The following is a 19,457-nucleotide window of genomic DNA, read 5'->3' on the forward strand; positions in this document are numbered from 1 at the left end:
AGTGTACAGTTGAAATGTTTAATAAGTCTAAGTCTATCCAACTCGACTGTAGTTTCATATGCAATTCAATTTGTAAGTAATATCACAAACAAAATAATTAGTATGAAATAGTCGGCATGATCTAGTCTAGCCTACTCCTATAGACCTACATTTATATTTTGTATCCTCAGTCGATTCTGAACATTCTAGAGGTTATTTCAATGAGATAAATATTCTCACACATACCTCATTCAATTTTTGTAAAAGTGCCAATTGGAATGATAATTTTATATTGATAGAAATCAATTTGAATAAAAAAAACACATCTATTACTGCAGTGGCAGACTGGCTCTTCTTGAAATCTTGCCTCTCTCTGTCATGGCTGCCCTTAGTTGGCCGTGTAACACATTGAGAGCGCTGTAAGCACACCAACAGCCACTCTATAGTTTACTATACTATACTGTAATAGCTCGTTGTTGCCGCCTTTCTTAACCTTATAAAAGTTAAAGCTTTCTTGCTGTGATTTATGATTATTAATTATCAACAATTATTTCTACGTTATTTATTAATTTTTAATTAGTTTATTATCCTTAGACCTACCATAATCCGACTATCTCCAATTATTTCTTTAGGAAGATACTTTAAGAAACTTTGAAATTCAAACATGCTGCTGTGAAGTTACAAGTTACAACATAGTATTCTACTTTTTGCAATTGGATTTAATTAAAGGCTGTTGAAAAGTTACCCGTTCTACAATGAAGAAATCAAGTGTAAGTATTATTTAAAGGCTAATTGACCTTAGTAGAAAATCCATAGATTACGTTACAGATAGGTGAGGTGTTATGATGGAGTTCCTTGAATTTGTTATTAGTTAACAAATTGATTATTACCAATATAATTGGCTATTATAATTGCTTATTGCCTACTGTTAAGTGTGAATTTAGTGTACATTCTTGGATTATTGCTGTTTACAATTCAAACTAAATAAATAATATAATAAGGTGTTTCTGTTTATGGTGTGGTCATACTACTTGAATAAGTCCACAAGTGAACAAGTCAAGAACAATAAAAACTGCTACAAGGCAGGTCAAAAAACAAAAGTTGCAAGTCAAAACACAAAAAACAAAGCATGCAATAAAACATAATTAGCAAGCAGCAAGCAGAAGAAGCAGCGAGACTAAGGTAAGAAGGATCTACTTACAGTCTGAGGATTACAATCATAAAACTCCTTCAGAGAATAAAAGGGGGTTTCCTGAAGTCTCCTCTTCAAAACTGTCCCAGACAAACTCCTGGCTCAAATTGGCAGCTTTCCCACAATTCCGGCTGGCTGGTAGATGAGGCAGCTCTGGCTTCTCCCCAATCTACGATATGGTTGGTCCAGCCTCAGCCTGTTTCTGGTGTCATAGCCATGCACATCACCCCTAGTAGGCAAAGTATGGACACTGTGGAAGGCCTTTATAGCTGACCTGTAAATGAAAAGATTGAAAACAGTGAAAATCTTCTCACTCACAAAAAGAGAGGCTTAAAATGCGCCAAAAAGTCTACTCCACAAAGAATCCGGATGGACGTTTTCTGCACCAGCAGTATATCTTTTACCTCAGAGGTATCACACCACAAGGTGATACCATATTCTATCACACTTTGAAAGAAGGCAAAATATCATACGGAGATGGGTCTCCGGTATGCATATTCTCAGGCTCCTGAGCAAGAAGAACATCTTGTTCAATCTGTCACATACTACCTGAATGTGCTCGCCCCAGGAAAGCTTATGATCCAGAGTAAAGACAAGACGCTTCACTGGGGGAAAATCGTATATTACACCGTTCCTGAGGCCAAACACAATTTTTTGGGTCTTCTCGCCATTGAGAAGGAAAAGATTTGCTCCACTCCGCAACAGCCCTCTCAGAAGCGCACATCATTTTGCTCAGGTCAGCCACGTCACAGTTGATATTCAGCATTGAGGTGTCAGCATAGTATACTACTGTCTTGTTTCTGAAAAGGGCAACATCATAAATCATGATTAGAAACAGGAGAGGCCCCAGTTCAGAGCCCTGGGGAACCCCACAGCTCACTGATCCAAGTTGAGACCTCACACCATTTGCCAGACTATCTGTGCACGTCCCTCCAGGTAGCAGCGGTGAAGCAGCAGAGGACTGTCACTAATTCCATAGGAAGCGAGCTTGGTCAATAGAGTATCATGGTCCAGGGTCTCAAGTACCTTGCTGAGGTAACACAGTGTGAGACCAGCAAGGTCTCCCTTCTCAAAACTCGCATGAACCTTAAGAGCAATATATTTAACAGCCTCTACTGTTGACTTCCCCACTCTGAAACCAAACTGTGTACCTGCAAACAGATCATTTAACTTACAAAATTCATAGAGTTGTTCAGCTATCACCATTTCAAATATTTTGGACAAAATTGGCAATATTGAAATGATCCTATAATTATTAGGATCACCCCTATCACCCTTTTTGAGCACAGGTATCACTTTTGCCAATTTTAGCTGGTCTGGAAATATTGATTGAGACAGACATATGTTAATACAATAGGTAAGTGGGACAACTATGAGCTCTATTATACCTTTTATTAAACCACGAGACTTGAAATAAAATTCCTTACTTCAAGAAGTCTTCATCTGGATGAGATCCTGAGGTTCTCCTCACAAATCACTCCACGTCAAGCGAAGGTTGCTGCCATTGGTCGCTTGCTGTCTTCCAAAGTGGAGAGTGGTGGTACTGAGGCCTCTGGTGATGCCGCAATCCGCTCTCGAATCTGCTGGATGGAGTCCACTGCTAATAGTGGAACACATGCGGGAGCAGATGATTTTGTCTCACTCCGAATCACCTGCCAGCATTGTATGAGAGCCTTGCCTTTACAACCTTATCTAAGTTATCTCTCAGTCTCTAGTAGGCTGCCTTTGAGTCACCAGAATCATCTTGCCGGATCCTTCATAAGCCATTAAAACCAGGTCCCTCAGTTTTAGTAAGTCATATCTAATTCAGGGTGATTTATGACTCTTCACAATATGTTTTAAAGTCCTGAGTGGGAAAGTTTTGTTAAAATCAAACAGGAGGTAGTTGAAGAAAGCTGAGAACACAAGCCGGGCATCGTTATGATGGAGCAAGAAGATCCAGTTCACATGAAAAATAGCGCAGCGAAACCTCTCAAGAGCACTCTTCGAAATAACTTTAGTCACAGACTGTTCAAATGGTAACTGTCCACCTCGCAAGAGCCCACCAGTAGAGGGAGGGACCACACTACATCTTATTGCCTCATGATCACTGAGTGAATAGTGCATGACATCAGACCAAACATTAACATTCAACCGCATACTTGTAGCAGCATTATCCAAGCAAGCCTCCAGTTTTGTAGGTTGATCAACTGTCAAATATAGATTTCGTGTCTTCAACAAGTTCACTAGGTTATTAGTTCTTAGTATTGTGGTCATCAACAAGTACATTTATATTGAATTCTCTACCCAACACTCATGCAAAACCAGGGTTTCAAAGCACGGATTCAAGACGGTCAAGCAAACCATCAAGCTCATGGAAGAAACTGTCCAAATCACCATCAGGAGGTCGATACACTACAATAATCAAGACTTGTTTATGTAGCAATGCAGCATACAAACTCATGCTTACCGCTCAAGGAAAAACAGTCAACATCTATAAATCTAGATTTTACTCTATCATTAACAAAGATTACCATTTAAACTAAATGTATTACCCTATGACAATTAAGTACACATCAAATTTACAATTATAATATTATCTTATTTTTTTATTTACAGGCTCCTGGAAGAATGTCTTGCGCTCGAGGACTGATGTAAGTTTCACTCAATAGCAGTAATTAAGCTTATTCAGTGCGCTATTATAATATTTCATTAAGATACTCAGTCATATATGCCCCCAAATATAGACGGGCGTCTGAGACCCGCTGAATATTTTCAGCTTGTTAGCCGGTTGCATTGTATCTTATGGGGTCAACTATACAGACGAAATAGACGCTCCCCATAAGAGGCCATACAATTTATGAAGATGTGCGAAATGAATTCGGCACGTAAGTCGCCATTAAAGTTGGGGTCTGAAGAACAGATAGTACCATAGAGAAAAAATGACATAACAAGATATTCCATCGTATAGGGCGTTTATGTTCTAAATTTCACTGTTAACTCAAGCCGATAGCTAGTCGTAGTAGTTCTTTTTCGTGAAGCTGAATAACGCAGGTAGTCTCATATATTTTGCCATTCTTACACACTCATCCGGCCAAAACCGTAATAATAGGCAGTAGTTAACAGTAATGGGCTTGAGTTAAGAAAAAATCTGCTTGAAATTTGGAACATGAACGATTTATATCATGGGATATCTTATTATGCTATCTTTTTTCTATTAATGTTCTTACAGCGATGCTTGTAGTAATCCCACTATAGTCTATGCATACCTAAGATTGCAGCATTGCTCTTATGGAGTACAGTGCTGCCAGATTTCACAGAATCTAGAGAGCCTATAAGCTGATTGTGTGAGAGAAAGAGTGAAAAATGGACCAACTTTGAAGTGCTATCTGTATTTGTCAGATAATACATAATTTATCCATTTTAGATGTAAATAGATGCATCAAGTAGTAGCCCATCAAGAGATGGCTATGGCTGCTATTTGAAACAATGTCATCACACTGTCATACTTGATTTTTAAAATATCGAAATTCCCTATAATTAATACACTGAGAAAGGAAATTTTATTCAATAAACAGTACATTGTGGAATGTATCCTCAGATTTTACTGAATTTATTTGCTATCAAATTTGAAATGGATCTTCCCAAAGATTTCAAGTTTACCCACTCATATCTTAGAAGTAAAAACTATAAAAAAGGTTTTCATTGGAAAGGTATTCTATTTTTGTATCTTGAAAACATTCAAATCAAAATTCTAAAAATGAATCATTAAAATGTCACCAGTAGAGGTAAAAGTTTTCAAAGGTGTAGTGAAAGGCTCCGTGAACTTGTAGTGCACAAGCCCGAAAAAATTGACAATAAACTACGAATTTTGTGTCGGCAGAATTTCCAAAAATTAAATTTTGTACAAGCACAGTTTTTTACACGCATTTGAAGTCGCGCTCAAGGTCATTTTCCAATGCTAATTTCCCTATGCTGGAAGTGTGAACTTGTAGTGCACATGTCAGAAAAAATCCGAAAAAATTGACAATAAACTACGAATTTTGTGTTGTCTGAATATGAAAAAATCGAATTTTGTACAAGCAACGTTTTTTTAGACGCTTTTGAAGATTGAGTCAAGGTCATACCTATCAATGAATATTTCCCTATGCTGGCTACCTGCCAGCTACGCTACCGCTCATGCAGGCAGTATATTATGCAGGCGTTATAATACGTTTTGTATTACTTTGAATGAATAAAATACTGTATCCAAGTCGAAAACATGATCTATTGAATCATCTTCAACCACAAATGAATTAAGTACAAGCACAGTTTCCACGAAACAAAAAATTCAAAGTTCAATATTTGTAATAGTGATACTAAGGGGAATTCTTGAATAATCAACCACAAAAGTCAAGTGCATGGCATTTCTTCTGTTATTCTGGACAGAATGCAATGTTAAACATATTATATAGAATCATTTCTGATCTTGAATGAATTTTGTACAAGCACAGTTTTCACGAAAAAAAATCCAAAGTTTAATACCAAGTTATAGATATCCTCTTGGGAATTATTGAATAATCAACCACAAAAGTCAAGTGCATGGCATTTCTTTTTTTATTATGGACTTAGTGCAATGATAAACATATACTTAATCATTCCTGATCACGAATGAATTTTGTACAAGCACAGTTTTCACGAAAAAATTTCAAAGTTCAATATAAGTAATAATGCTCCATATATCAATATATGGAGTGCATCTAACGGGTGATTCTCATAGACCATCATCTCACGAACTTATGTCATTGTGCGATATATCAATGTTAGGATAATGTAGTTTGTGATGATGATTCTAGCTGAAAATTAGGTGTTTTTCACAATACACGGAGCATTATTGTCAGGTGTACCTGGAAATTTGTATGAGTTAGAGTGCTCTACCTGATCTCAGATTGTAGAGTACAAAAATACGCCTCGAGGGATTTTGAATTATACATCTAAATGGTGACAATCGGAAGATATTGTTGATCAAAGACTAAACTTCATCAAAATATTTTTCTTCAAACTTCACTCATTTTTGAAAGATCATAACTCAGTACTCATTGGAGATAGAGAGTTCCGAGTGATCTCATTTCATAATCTAAAAAAAAAGGCTAGAGCAAATTTTTCTGTCCGATTACGAGATTTGGCAGAAATAGCTTAAAACTGGAAAATGAGCCGAAAATACGAGGTTCTTGGGCCACCCTGTATCTAGCACAAGGAAATTTTGCATGAAGAAATTGGTTCTGGACATCTCTTATGTACCCAAATAATATAAATTAAAAAATCAGAACTACAATATAAATTGCATGCACCAATGTATATAGTGACTGGACTAATAAATTTTGCAAGAATTCCATGTTGCACCAAGAGCTACAGAGTAGCCTATGGACTGTCTAATAGTTGGAAATTATAACTCTGATAGAACTGTACAGACCATGGAAATTGAAATCCCCGAGTAAAATTTCAAGTGTGAAATGACGTTAGGAAACATAACAGGATGGTTGCACAAGGGTTGGAAATAGGCCTATGCTAAATACACCTGCCAAAAGGTCTCGCAGTTTTATTTTTCTCCCTTGACCGTACCATGCCCCAATTTGGATAGGTTTTACCAGAAAATGTTCTTCGTGAAAACTGTGCTTGAAAAAAATTCAATCGTCATCAGGAATGATTCTATATAAGTTAGGTTAGGTTGCATTGCATTCAGTCCATAATAACAAAACCATGCACTTGACTTTTGTGGTTGATTCAGTTGTTGCTATCAGAAAGCCGAGGCGAAAGGTTGTTTTTGTCGAGAGTCGAGAGTGATTGCCGGTGCGCGATAATGTTCGTCTGTAAGATACTGTCAATTGCTGTAGTATTGTATTCGGAATGCAAAAATGCGAGTGTTCATGTGATGAATTCTATGATCTCAAGAATTTGCTCAATTGTTCGTCTTGTGAGCTAGTCTACCACTTTGCACTTTGCGTGCGTTAAATTGAAAGAGGTGAACTTCAAGAAACTGTCCAAGGAGTCTTTGAAACGTTGGAGTGTCTAAATTGTTAATTTACTGAATCAAAAATGCCCGACAATGAATTTCCTCAAATTTCGAACGACTTCAAAAAAGAATTATTGAATGAAGTGCGGCAAACTATCAGCCAGGAACTTTTGATAATAACTTCGGAGCTCAAGAAAACCAATGAAAGTGTATCGGAGCTACGTAAGTCCATAGAATTCTTCTCAGCCAAGATTGACGATTTTTCTAAGACGGTAGAGGAGATGAAGAGGGATAAAAGTGCACTTGAAAAGGAAAATACGATTTTGAAATCAAATATCAGTGACTTGGAGATTCAGCTGAATGAACTGCAACAATATTCAAGAGCTAATCATATCGGAATACAGGGTATACAATCTACTGCTAATGAGGATGTGTACGAAATAATAAAACAGACTTCAAATGTTTTGAATATAGATAATTACAATATATCTGAAATAAATGTCGCTCACCGTTTGCCGTCATCAAAAGAGAAAATACCATCAATTATAGTTTCCTTCAACTCAACGAATCAATAAGAATCTACCGTACGGACCTGTTTATATTGTGGATAATCTTTCTCCAATATACCGAAAACTTTTGTTTGAGGCCAAACAATTTTCTAAAAATCATGATTACAAGTTCGTGTGGGTATCAAACAATAAAATTCTTATCAGGAAGAACGAGCAGGTTAGAGCAATCAAGATTAACAGCATTTCTCAGCTTCAAAGTCTTGCCAGGCAGTCCAAATAGGATCAATGATATATTTTATCACTTGTTATTTGGTAATATGGACAATAATGTACTGGTTTTTGACGGATTTTCTCCTATCGCGCATGCAATTACTTTTTTCACTGATATTCCTCAACTTTCTGCGGACGCTGTCGGTAGTGGACTGTTCGTAATTATGATTATGATAGATAGGTGTAGAAGATAAGAAGAGCACCGCTGGTCGATGCTTTTTCGGAAATTATTTTTCTCTTTCAGCTACTTCGAACAATTTCACTATCTGTACCTTGATTATTATAACTTTTGATAATAACATTTTGGATTTCGATAAACACCGAATTAATCATTGTGATGGCTATTTTAAAAATTAAAATAGTAATAACAATAATAGTAAACAATTATTGTTTCAAGGCCCATATAAGGCTGAATATCATTCTTAAAGAGATCTCTGATCTTGCATTGTATCAGTTTCATACTAATTATGGAAATAGAGGAACTTTTTGAATTGTAGATACCGATAACCATTCAACTGAAGAAATAGATGACTATCTTAACTATGAACCCTCTTGCAATATTGCAGATGTAATTTTCTATAATATATTTGTTATAAACATACGTAGTCTAAATAAATATTTTGATAAATTGCTATATGCTGCCTTCAAGACAGCAAAACTATGTATGACATAATTGTACTTACAGAAACATGGATTAGTGAGGATGCTCTCTTTTCTTTCAATATTCCAGGATACAAATCGATAAATAAATGCTCTAACGTGAATAAATGCAATAGCCAAATAATGTTAAGGAAAATATTAATTTTAATGTGGTGAATTGTGATATCGATGAATGTAATTCTGTTTGTCTCGATGTTAAAACTATGAGTGGGAAGTTTCTAAGATTGTTGGGAGTTTATCGTTCACCAAATAGTCAGGTTTCTGAATTCTTGGCAAGCTTGGATGAATACATAAGTAGCATTCCAAATAATACTGATTTCTGTCTGGCAGGTGACATCAACTCGAACTTAAATCACTTTGACAAATTTATTGCTGAGTATATCTATATTTTAAGTAAAAATGGTTTGAAGTCCCTTATTAATAGTAATACGAGGATCACGGAGTTCACAGCATCTTGTATAGATCACATTTTTCTAAGAACTAATGACAGATTGGTGGTGGATATGAAGACCAATGTTTTGAAGACTAATATATAAGAACACTTTTCGATTTCTCTTCACATTGTCTATCAGATTAGCATTGTCAAAGAAGAGATAGTGGCGAGGAAAATTATAAAAATCAATTATATCAAGCTGAGAGAGAGCCTCAGCACAGAAACTTGGTACCAGATTTTAAATAATAACTTTATATAAATGAATAAAATATAGATAATGTGGTTGAAAATTTCGTTAATACTCTTAACAACCACATTCAATTGTCAAGTTATAAGATTTCTATATCCCACAAAAAAAGACCTTTGAATCCATGGATGATTATACCGGGACTGATAAAATAAATAAATGCAAAAGTTAAAATGTATAAGAAACTAAAAAGAGAACCTTTTAACTCAAAACTCAAGCAGGATCTGAAAGATTATAGGAAGATATTGGACGAATCAATCAAAAAGGCGAAATAAATATATTATAGAAACCAAATAAATAATTGCAAAGGAAACCCAAAAAAAACTTTGGAAAAGCATACATATTTTTTCTTGTCATCAACTCGATTTTGTATTGTAAATTGTATTTTGTTTTTAGTTTTTATTTTGAATCAGACTTTTTGCAACTCCCACCAGCGGTCAAAGACTTTTCTTTTTGCTGCTGGTGCCTGAGAAATTTTTAGTTTTTAGTTCTCGGAGGTTAATTTTATTTTATTTTCTTCGTGAAAACTGTGCTTGTACCAAACTCATTCAAGATTAAAAATGATTCTATATATGTTCAACATTGCATTTAGTCCATAATAACAGAAGAAATGTGATGCACTTGTCTTTTGTGGTTGATTTCTCAAGAATTCCCCATAGTATCATTATTACAAATATTGATTTTTGATATTTTTTTTTCATGAAAACTGTGCTTGTACGAAATTCATTCGTGATCAGGAATGATTCTGTTTATGTTTATCATCGCATTCAGTCCATAACAGAAGATATGCCATGCACTTGACTTTTGTGGTTGATTAATCAATAATTCCCAAGAGGAATACCTATAACTGGTATTAAACTTTGGATTTTTTTTCGTGAAAACTGTGCTTGTACTTAATTCATTTGTGGTTGAAGATGATTCAAAATTTTTGGATATTCTGTCGACACAAAATTTGTAGTTTATTTTCAATTTTTTTCGGGCTTGTGCACTACAAGTTCACGGAGCCGTAGTGAAGCCTTATTCTGTGCTCTTGTGAAATAGGACAGATTAGTGATGTTTTTCAATAGCACTGTAATAGTGTGAATATTGAGAGGGTAGTATTGTAGTTTTTTTATGTATCTTATATTATTTTTCAGGTTATTGAACTGAATGAACTTTGGTTTCTACCTTATGTTGAACCCTGAGTTTTTTGTGTGAGAGTTGACCGTGTTTCAATTGAATTTGCTAACTTGTTGCTTAGTTGTCGAAATGAAAGCAATTTTCGTACATTTTTCAAATGCAGTTTCAATTTCATGTCGAAAAAGCTACTGTATTTGGGAATTGCACGAGCATTGACCTTTTTGAAGCTTTGGCTTTTCCACTGGAAGTTAGGCTCAACGCTCGTGGAGGGGGAATGATTTTCAGTGAAAAGGCCACAGTTGGAATTGGGACGTAACCGGAAAAACATGATGTAACGGAGTATGAGCCTCGGCCCTCAGAATGGGTCCATTACCCATTCAGAGCAGAGGGACCAGTTGACAAGTTTCAGTTATCAGTGATATTTTTATCTAGTTAAATAGGAAATCAAATTTTATAGAGTTAGTAGCTGAGTAGAATGAGGATATTATCTGTGCGTGTGAGCTCAAGTAGGCCTATAGTGAGTTCAAGTATATGAGTGTATATGAGTGTTTCTCAACAGTCCAACTTTGAATATTGTCAAAATGGTGAGTGCCCAACTTTTTTGTTTTTCTTATTAAGCTCAAAATTTAGTTTCATAGAATGACCGAGGACCAAATTTAAATGCAGCAAGTTAGCAGGTTCCCAGAATGTATAGATTGAAATTGAATATACCTTTTTTTATCGATTACTGAGTAACTTGTTCGAAAATTTGACATGTGACATGATTTCTATTGATTCGTTTTTTAATTCAATAAACCTGAGGTTAAATTTTAAAAATATTTTTTATTGAAGTTCTTGGCTCGTAGTTGCTAGTTGCTAAAATAGGTGGCAAACAAATAATGATGATAATCTGTGCATTTGAAGGAACGAATCCACTAAAAGCTCCCAACCAATGAAGGATTCAAAGAGAGATTTGATAGCAATATCATTTTAGTAAATATTATAGAAGAGAAGAAACACCCCCTCAGTTTACAGCACCATATCTTTTCATTCTATTGAATTTGAAGTGGGAATATTCAATTTTTTCCATTTATAGTTCCTATTGTTTTAGGATGAAAGCGAAGAAAACTTCCACTCCAGAACGGGAAACGAACGAAACTCTACAATGTGATCTATCAATGATTTCCCCTCTGGATTTAAGTGAGTAATCTAGATGAAAAAATTGATAAAAATAGATAAAGCTAATTATAATGTTATAATAATAATTGATAAAGCTTTTATCGGTACAAAGGACCTGCTTTTTCTCAACAAAATCATATTATTCGAAATAATTATTTTCTCAAGTTGATGTGTTTATATGCCTATTGTAATGCTCATAATGAAAGATATTTTTCCATTGAAATAAAATTCTACTCTCGACTGTCATGCACCTTGAAAAGACAGTGGTATCTATCTAGTAATGATTAAAGAAACTTAATAACACCACCGCTAATTCGAATAATATTAGATAGGGCATTGGATAAGCTTTTTGTATCAATTCATTCATTAAGAATACTCTTTTTAAATGATGATAGGTGCTATTTTTATTTTCACGAATTAAATCTTTTGTAATTTCTTTTGACTGTAGATCATATTTTTTTCTTCGTGGGTATTTCACAAAAATATTACATATCCTATCTTTATCGTACGGTATCCTACCTCTCAACATTATTATTGAATAATTTGATCCGAATTCTTGAAATTCTCAAATCACTAAGAACTTCTGCATAATGTTCAACTACAATAATGTTTAACGTTTACGTAAATTCAACTCCGGAGCTGCAGCATTTACCTTACCATACTGATAATGTTGTTGAAATTTGCAGGTGTTTCATCGAACAACATTGCTACAGGGGCTGCAGGTGTGTCAGAAGCAACCCGAGACACTAAAAGCTCTTTAGCCCGAACAAAATCCTTGGATTGTCTCCCAACCATTGCCGAATCCAAGGTACGTACCTTCACTGTTTTCATAATTACACATTCTAGATCTAGAACTAATACTTATATTATGGAAGAATTAATATTGATGCTTTATATTATATTTAATATTGTGTCTGTTAGAAGAAGGGAAAGCTGCTCGGCTAGCAACTGAGAGGTACCGGGTTCGATTCCCAGTGTGGGCACAGTTTTTTGGACAGTTTCACTCGAAAATTTCCTTCTTCTATTTAGGTCTTTGGTCAATATTTGCAGCAGCACTGCTATTTAGTTCTTCGGTCAATATTTGCAGCAGCACTGCTATTTAGATCTTCGGTCAATATTTGCAGCAGCACTGCTATTTAGATCTTCGGTCAATATTTGCAGCAGCACTGTTATTTAGATCTTCGGTCAATATTTGCAGCAGCACTGTTATTTAGATCTTCGGTCAATATTTGCAGCAGCACTGTTATTAGATCTTCGGTCAATTTTGCAGCAGCACTGTTATTAGATCTTCGGTCAATATTTGCAGCAGCACTGTTATTTAGATCTTCGGTCAATATTGCAGCAGCACTGCTATTAGTTCTTCGGTCAATATTTGCAGCAGCACTGCTATTAGTTCTTCGGTCATATTTGCAGCAGCACTGCTATTTAGTTCTTCGGTCAATATTTGCAGCAGCACTGTTATTTAGATCTTCGGTCAATATTTGCAGCAGCACTGCTATTTAGTTCTTCGGTCAATATTTGCAGCAGCACTGTTATTTAGATCTTCGGTCAATATTTGCAGCAGCACTGTTATTTAGATCTTTGGTCATTATTTGCAGCAGCACTGTTATTAGATCTTCGGTCAATATTTGCAGCAGCACTGTTATTTAGATCTTCGGTCAATATTTGCAGCAGCACTGTTATTTAGATCTTTGGTCAATATTTGCAGCAGCAGAAGTCCTCAGTTCTATTTATATAGCTTTTATTAAATACCAATCAATCAATCAAAATTGGTCACGCTAAACATAAAAGGTTTTATTCGAATTAATTATTGTTACAGTATTTTATTATAATATTATGCTATATGTAATATTTAAGCGGTGAATATTTTATCGCAACAGATTATTTGATAATAACCCTTATATCTGATGAAATATTATATGAATTATTTTTCAGCATAAACCAGCTTCTAGGAGAGATGATACCTGTAGACCCACTGAAGAGGACTTAGCCACTGCCGTTTCTAATGCCAATTTAAGATCAAAACTAATGAAATATCTCGTGGAAAAATGCACGGAACACATGCAGAAGAACTTGGATGTATGTTGGACTGTTTCTTAATTTTTCACTTTTTAATTTCAAATTGTTATATTTTCTGTTCAAGTTGTATAAATCTGTATGTAACTAAGGATTTGTCTTTCTCTGAGTCACTCGAACTGTTGACAATCCACCATGCTTCAAGAAAAGTATTGTATTCGGACATAATCTCCAACAATCAATTATTATTCCATAATAATCAAGATTCTTATTCTGATTCAAGATCAAATCATCTTTATTCTTCTTGTTAAACAAGACGATATCTGGCCTGTAAGCTTCCACTGCCCTGTCAGTTGTCATACAGCTATCTCAAAGTCACCTCCCTTTTTCACCATTCAAGACAATTTCTGGCTTACACTTATCCAAATAGGGCTTCTATCCAAATATCCAATGTCGTGATCAAGGCAAGGTCTTCCTGGATAGATCGAATCAAATAATTTAAAAAAATAGTACGTAAACTATAGGCAGCATAACAGTCCAGCAAATTTTTTTATAAAAAAAATCCTCTAACTTATAGAAGCTCCTTCCAATGAGCCACATTGTTAATGCGTTAATATTAACACATTGACAGCCTGGCAGCATTGCTTGCGCCCTAACTGAGTCTGGCAGGCTGTTGAACATCCGCACCACCAATACTGGAAAACTGTCCTTTACTCTTGACGGGTGACAGCGCTGCACATCCAAGTTAACCCCCTCGAGTTCCATGTGAATGCAGAAAATACAAAAAATATAAAATAACAGGAGCTTACAAAATATAGAATAGCACAGGCTTTGTTAATTAGAATTACAAATAATCTCTGAATTTTTTTTATAGATGTAGATCCCTAAAGCTCAATACAATACACCAGATGAGTATTAATAAGCGAAAAGTAAACACTTCTAGCAATATTACTATTTACAAGTCCTGCAATATAAGCTATATCTTAATATAAAAATACCTTTGCTCTTTCTATTGGCCACCTTATCAACATGCTTGTTCCAGGATAATTTGTCATCCACTGTCAAACCAAGTGAATTGACTTCACTCGCACTCTCAATAACGCTATCGCTATCTTTTATTGTGATTGCTGATTCAAAAGGATATTTCTTTTTCAAGTTGAATTGAGTAGCCTGGCTCTTATCAGAATTAAGTGAGCAGCTATTGAATTACTGTGCAATCTCTTTAGTGGATATTAGCTGCTAACATATGAAAATTATGCAAGAAGCAGCAGTTCTTGGTACAACTAATATTGGACTGAAGTTTCTAAGGCTCTGATTTAGAAAAGAGTGAATAAGCCTCTGCTTTGAAGTGCAACTATTTAGTCTTGGGATTACAATAAATTAATCCCCGGCTACTTAGTACTAAAGACAAAAAAAATTTATAATATTAATCTAAGCTAATTCAGGCTAATAAAATTAAGTCTGTTTTCATTATAAAAATATGTCAGTTATAACTAGTCCTTTTTTATTTTCAGGAAGATTTATACAGACTACAAAAGGAAATTGAGAAAGAACAAGAGAGAGAAAATGAATTGAAATATAGACTCAAAACAATACAAATGAACAAAGAAATTGAGAAAATGTTGGATACTAATGGAAGAAACATAGAAAATCTCGTTGGTAAGTGTGAAGTTGATTCTAGTTTAAATCTATAGATAACTTACTGTAGTATCATTTCGACACTCATTTCATATTAATATTGAATACAATTGCGAGTCAAGTGAATGGAGAAGAAAGTGTTATAGATTAATATCTACCCTCTGCTCAAGTTTTCAAGTGAATTAGAAAACCTTTTGTCTTCTGAATTCGCTTCTAGAAGTAAATCCTTGGTCTGAAATACGATATAAATTTATATAATAAATTGTTTTCAGAGAACCTCAAAGCTAGAAACGCTGCTGAAAATTTCAAGTTGAAATGTGATGCTATTGCTAAAGAACTGGAGAAAAATAAAGATAGAATTATTTGCACCAACATAAATATTCCAGAAAATGATGAATCGAATGGTGAGTGTGATAATAAATTTTACTTGCTATAAAACTATGGCCCGTTTGCACAAAAGCCGGTTAGATTCTAACCGTGATTAATTTCATGAGAACCAATCAGAGAATGCCTTTTTGATAAGACGGCTTCTCTGATTGGTTCTCGTGGGATTAATCACGATTAAAATTTAACCGGCATTAAGTCTGTTTAATGTTCGTATAATAAGTCTGGACTACGCTCTCAAGTAACGCATTTATTCTATTTCTCACGTCAACCTTGAAAATTTTCAAATAACCTACACCGAAAATTAGCCTAGTTCTCCCTCCACGGGCATAATTCTATTATGATTATAGTGTTTTGTGAACACCAACACCTACTTCAATGCGTTCTATTGCATTTAACAAACTTTTACATTCGTTTTCACTTGAAACGAATGGCATGGAAGTGTCGTGTCCATCATTCCTGTACGGCAAGAGAGACGGCGAAGAGACGCCACATCAGTGAACCAAATGCTTATGCAATGTTAACTTGACACATTTTAACTTGAAGAGACGTGGAAGGGATAAAAATCCTCGCCAAGTTCCTGTCCGACGTGCGATCTGTCTGAATTGGACCTTAAAGATGCTAAATATGAATATTTTTTATTTCTTTCAGTAACTTGCTTAATACGATTGTAAATTGTAGTGAAGACTGTTTTGGGCTTAATGCCTGTAGTCTTCTTTGTTCTGTAAAAAATATTTTTTCAAAAGTGTTTAAGGGAAGGTGTGGATTTTACTAAGTTTTTCAAAAAGTGACTTATACAGAATTTTCTTTATAGTCTATACACACCATATTCCAGTGTAATATTTTTATTGGTGTTTTACATTAAACTAGTTGATTTTACGCATCCTAATTGGTTCGTATAATGTTTTGCTAAACGTTTCCTTTTCTGCATTCTTTATCGGCAATTATTACTTTACAGAAAAATTACAGCTGATTATTGGCGAGACTAGAGAAGCTTACGAAGATTTGACATCAGAATTAGCGAAACAACAGATTGATGAGAAAGTAGTTGAAGCACTAGGTAAAACTTTGCAGGTAACCGAAGAGTTCGCAGGTAGACAAAAAAGGTAAATGACCATTATTATTGTTTCAGTTTGTTTTTCCACCAATAAATTAGATTTACAATGTTTGTTATATATTGTATTACATATTGTATGAATGACACATGATACATAATCCATGACAACACTGCCTCTCAGTGCTGGTGCAACCAAACGGCTTCTCCAGCAAACTGCTAGTCCAGGCAATCAATGCTCAAAACAGGGTATAGAGGGAAAGGTTTGGAAGACAATTTTTGACGCTGCAGTTATGTTTAGGGTAGTAAGGAGGTGTGGGGGTGGCTCGAAGGTACCAGTTTTTGGTTTCTCACATATAACTCGAAAACTATGTATCGTACGGATATAAATGTTTTATACAAAATTGAAGCTTATATAATTTCCTACAATATTTATTCCACAACTTTTTCTATATATTTTCTAGTTTTTGAGATCTTGAATGTGTGACATTTTTGAAGAAACACGTTTTCCTCCAATTGTTTTTCTATTTTTGCTTTTATAACTTTTCAAAAAAAAAATGGGAAAAAACCATGCTGATTATGAGTTTATAGAGCATTAAATTCTCTTCATTTTTATGTATAATTTCACACTTTTACGCATTTCCCTACAAATGTTGCAGCAGCTTTAGTGCTGAGTGTAAAATCTACAGTTTTTCAAAAATGAACCAATTGACCAAGGAATTTGGAGGGAATGTTTTGTACACAATTTTTGACTTTTGGAGGTTTGTTAAAATTTCACCCCCTATATTAAAGTTGATATAACAATTAAAGGAAAACTTGGAATAGTTGAATAATACATAATTACAAAGAGAATTTGATGCTCTACAAACCTACGATAAGCAATAATTTTCACGATGCTTTGTTGAATAGTTTTAAGCTCTGAAAGAGCAAAAAGTTGCTTAAAAACCTGTTATTTAAACAATTGCGCACCTTCAGGAGCAAATATCTCGGAAACTGTTGGGAATATCACAAAATTCCACTGAACAAAAAGTGTAGAGGAAGTCATCAAGCTTCATTTTTGATAGTTATGTCGGTTGAACGCATTGTTCTCAAGATATGAGCGCGGAGAAAAAGCTGAAAAATTCAACTTTTAAACCACCCTCATACCCTTAGCACATGAGTTAGGGATGAGGACTTTTGATATGTTCCCCTCCTAACTAGTCTCAACAAAGCTGCAAAGTCAAAAATTTTTACAAAACATTCCCTCCAAATTCCTTTGTCAATTGGTCTATTGTTTCAAAACTGGAGATTTCACACTCAACACTAAAGCTGCTGCAACAGTTGTAGGGAAATGCGTAAAAGTGTGAAATTATACATCAAATTGAAGAGAATCTAATGCTCTTTAAACTCATAATCAGCATGGATTTTTCCCATCGATTTTTGAAAAGTTATAAGAGCAAAAATAGAAAAAATTGGAGGCAAACGTGTTTTTTTTTCAAAAATGTCACTTTTTCAAGAGCGGAAACTAGAAAATATATAGATAGAGTTTTGAGATTAATATGGTAGGAAATTGTGTAAGCTTTAATTTTATATACCAGTCGTGTCTGTAAGATACATAGTTTTCAAGTTATATGTGAGAAACCAAAAAATTGTACCTTTGAACCACCCCCACCCCCTTAGCACAAGGGATAGGGGTGGGGACTTTTGATATGTTTACCTCCTTACTACCCTAAACCGAACTGCGGGGTCAACAATTGTCTTCTAAACTTTTCCCTCTATAACCTTTCCTTGACTGGACTACAAATCGAATGGGATAATAAATTGTGATCACCCACCATACAAACCTGACTTGGCCACTATTAAGCTGGGTTTACACCAAAGTTAGTAACAAAATGTTAATAACTTAATCCTTATAGATTCTATAAGATTGAACGGAACTTGACAAACACATATGTTCATCATGTGTATGATAAGATATGTTCAATCTAATAGAATCTATAAGGATTAAGTTATTAAAATTTTGTTACTAACTTTGGTGTAAAACCAGCTTTAGTAACTCATACCTTTTTCCCAAACTCAAGACTTGACTTCAAAAGCAGAGCTTCCAAACTAACGAGGAGCTCCAAAACAACGTCATAGTCCACTTAAATCAGTTCAACACCCTCTACTTTCGCCACTAATGTTCAACCCTAACGTCTAAAGGAAAATACGACACCTAATGGATGTTTTATAATCTTATTACATTAAGGGCAAAGCCAGACACTTGGCGACCTACTTGTTGCCGAATAAAATACGAGCCTTATATCGATATTCCCCATCATATTTGAAAATTAGGCCTTTGGTTTTCTTGATCCATTCTATTAATTTTAATTAAATTTTGTTGCAATTTCAGATGTGAAGAAGGCCTCAAACAATTGAAAACTCTAACAGCACGAGAGAATACTTTGAGGACTATGGTTGCGATAGAAGAGAAGATGAATAAAAAATGGAAAAACGGCTTCTTATAGATAAAGTATTTTTTAAATTTCAGTCAGTTTGTTGATTTATTGTTGTAAGTCTTCTAGTGATTTAATAACAGATTTTAATAATTAGATTGAATACTTTTCGGCGTTTCAAAGGCTATTTTCCAGACCTAGATCATCAATATTCTCTATATAAATCGATCATTCCAATTTGATCTCTATCAATTTATAATAATGTAAACACTTACAATTTTTCACGATTTTGAGATAATTAATTATTTTCATTTGTTCTTCTATTTCGATATTTCTTGTTTAGCTTTTCTTTTATGTTTAAATAATTAGTTCAAATAATGTGAATTAAACTGTTTGGAAATAAAATTTTTTTC

At 34.6% G+C, this 19,457-nt stretch overlaps 1 protein-coding gene across 1 annotated transcript; it reads left to right on the top strand.

The window, feature by feature from the left end:
• The first annotated feature begins 421 nt into the window (after positions 1–421).
• Positions 422–19,449, top strand: LOC111051907. The gene is made up of 9 exons (XM_039432734.1): positions 422–749; positions 3,770–3,804; positions 11,471–11,559; positions 12,225–12,346; positions 13,474–13,617; positions 15,069–15,213; positions 15,465–15,596; positions 16,535–16,682; positions 19,002–19,449. The coding sequence occupies exons 1-9, from the start codon at positions 735–737 to the stop codon at positions 19,114–19,116; spliced, it is 945 nt and encodes a 314-aa protein (XP_039288668.1). The 5' UTR covers positions 422–734; the 3' UTR covers positions 19,117–19,449.
• The last annotated feature ends 8 nt before the right edge of the window (positions 19,450–19,457 follow it).

Source organism: Nilaparvata lugens, chromosome 7 (assembly GCF_014356525.2).
Source record: "Nilaparvata lugens isolate BPH chromosome 7, ASM1435652v1, whole genome shotgun sequence".
Classification (NCBI taxonomy): Eukaryota; Metazoa; Arthropoda; class Insecta; order Hemiptera; family Delphacidae; genus Nilaparvata; species Nilaparvata lugens.

Bases quoted from the DNA above. Each gene is read 5' to 3' on its own strand.
- LOC111051907 (XM_039432734.1), top strand. The intron at 12,347-13,473 runs GTACGTACCTTC...ATTATTTTTCAG, and splicing joins CAACCATTGCCGAATCCAAG to CATAAACCAGCTTCTAGGAG. The intron at 16,683-19,001 runs GTAAATGACCAT...TTGCAATTTCAG, and splicing joins TTCGCAGGTAGACAAAAAAG to ATGTGAAGAAGGCCTCAAAC.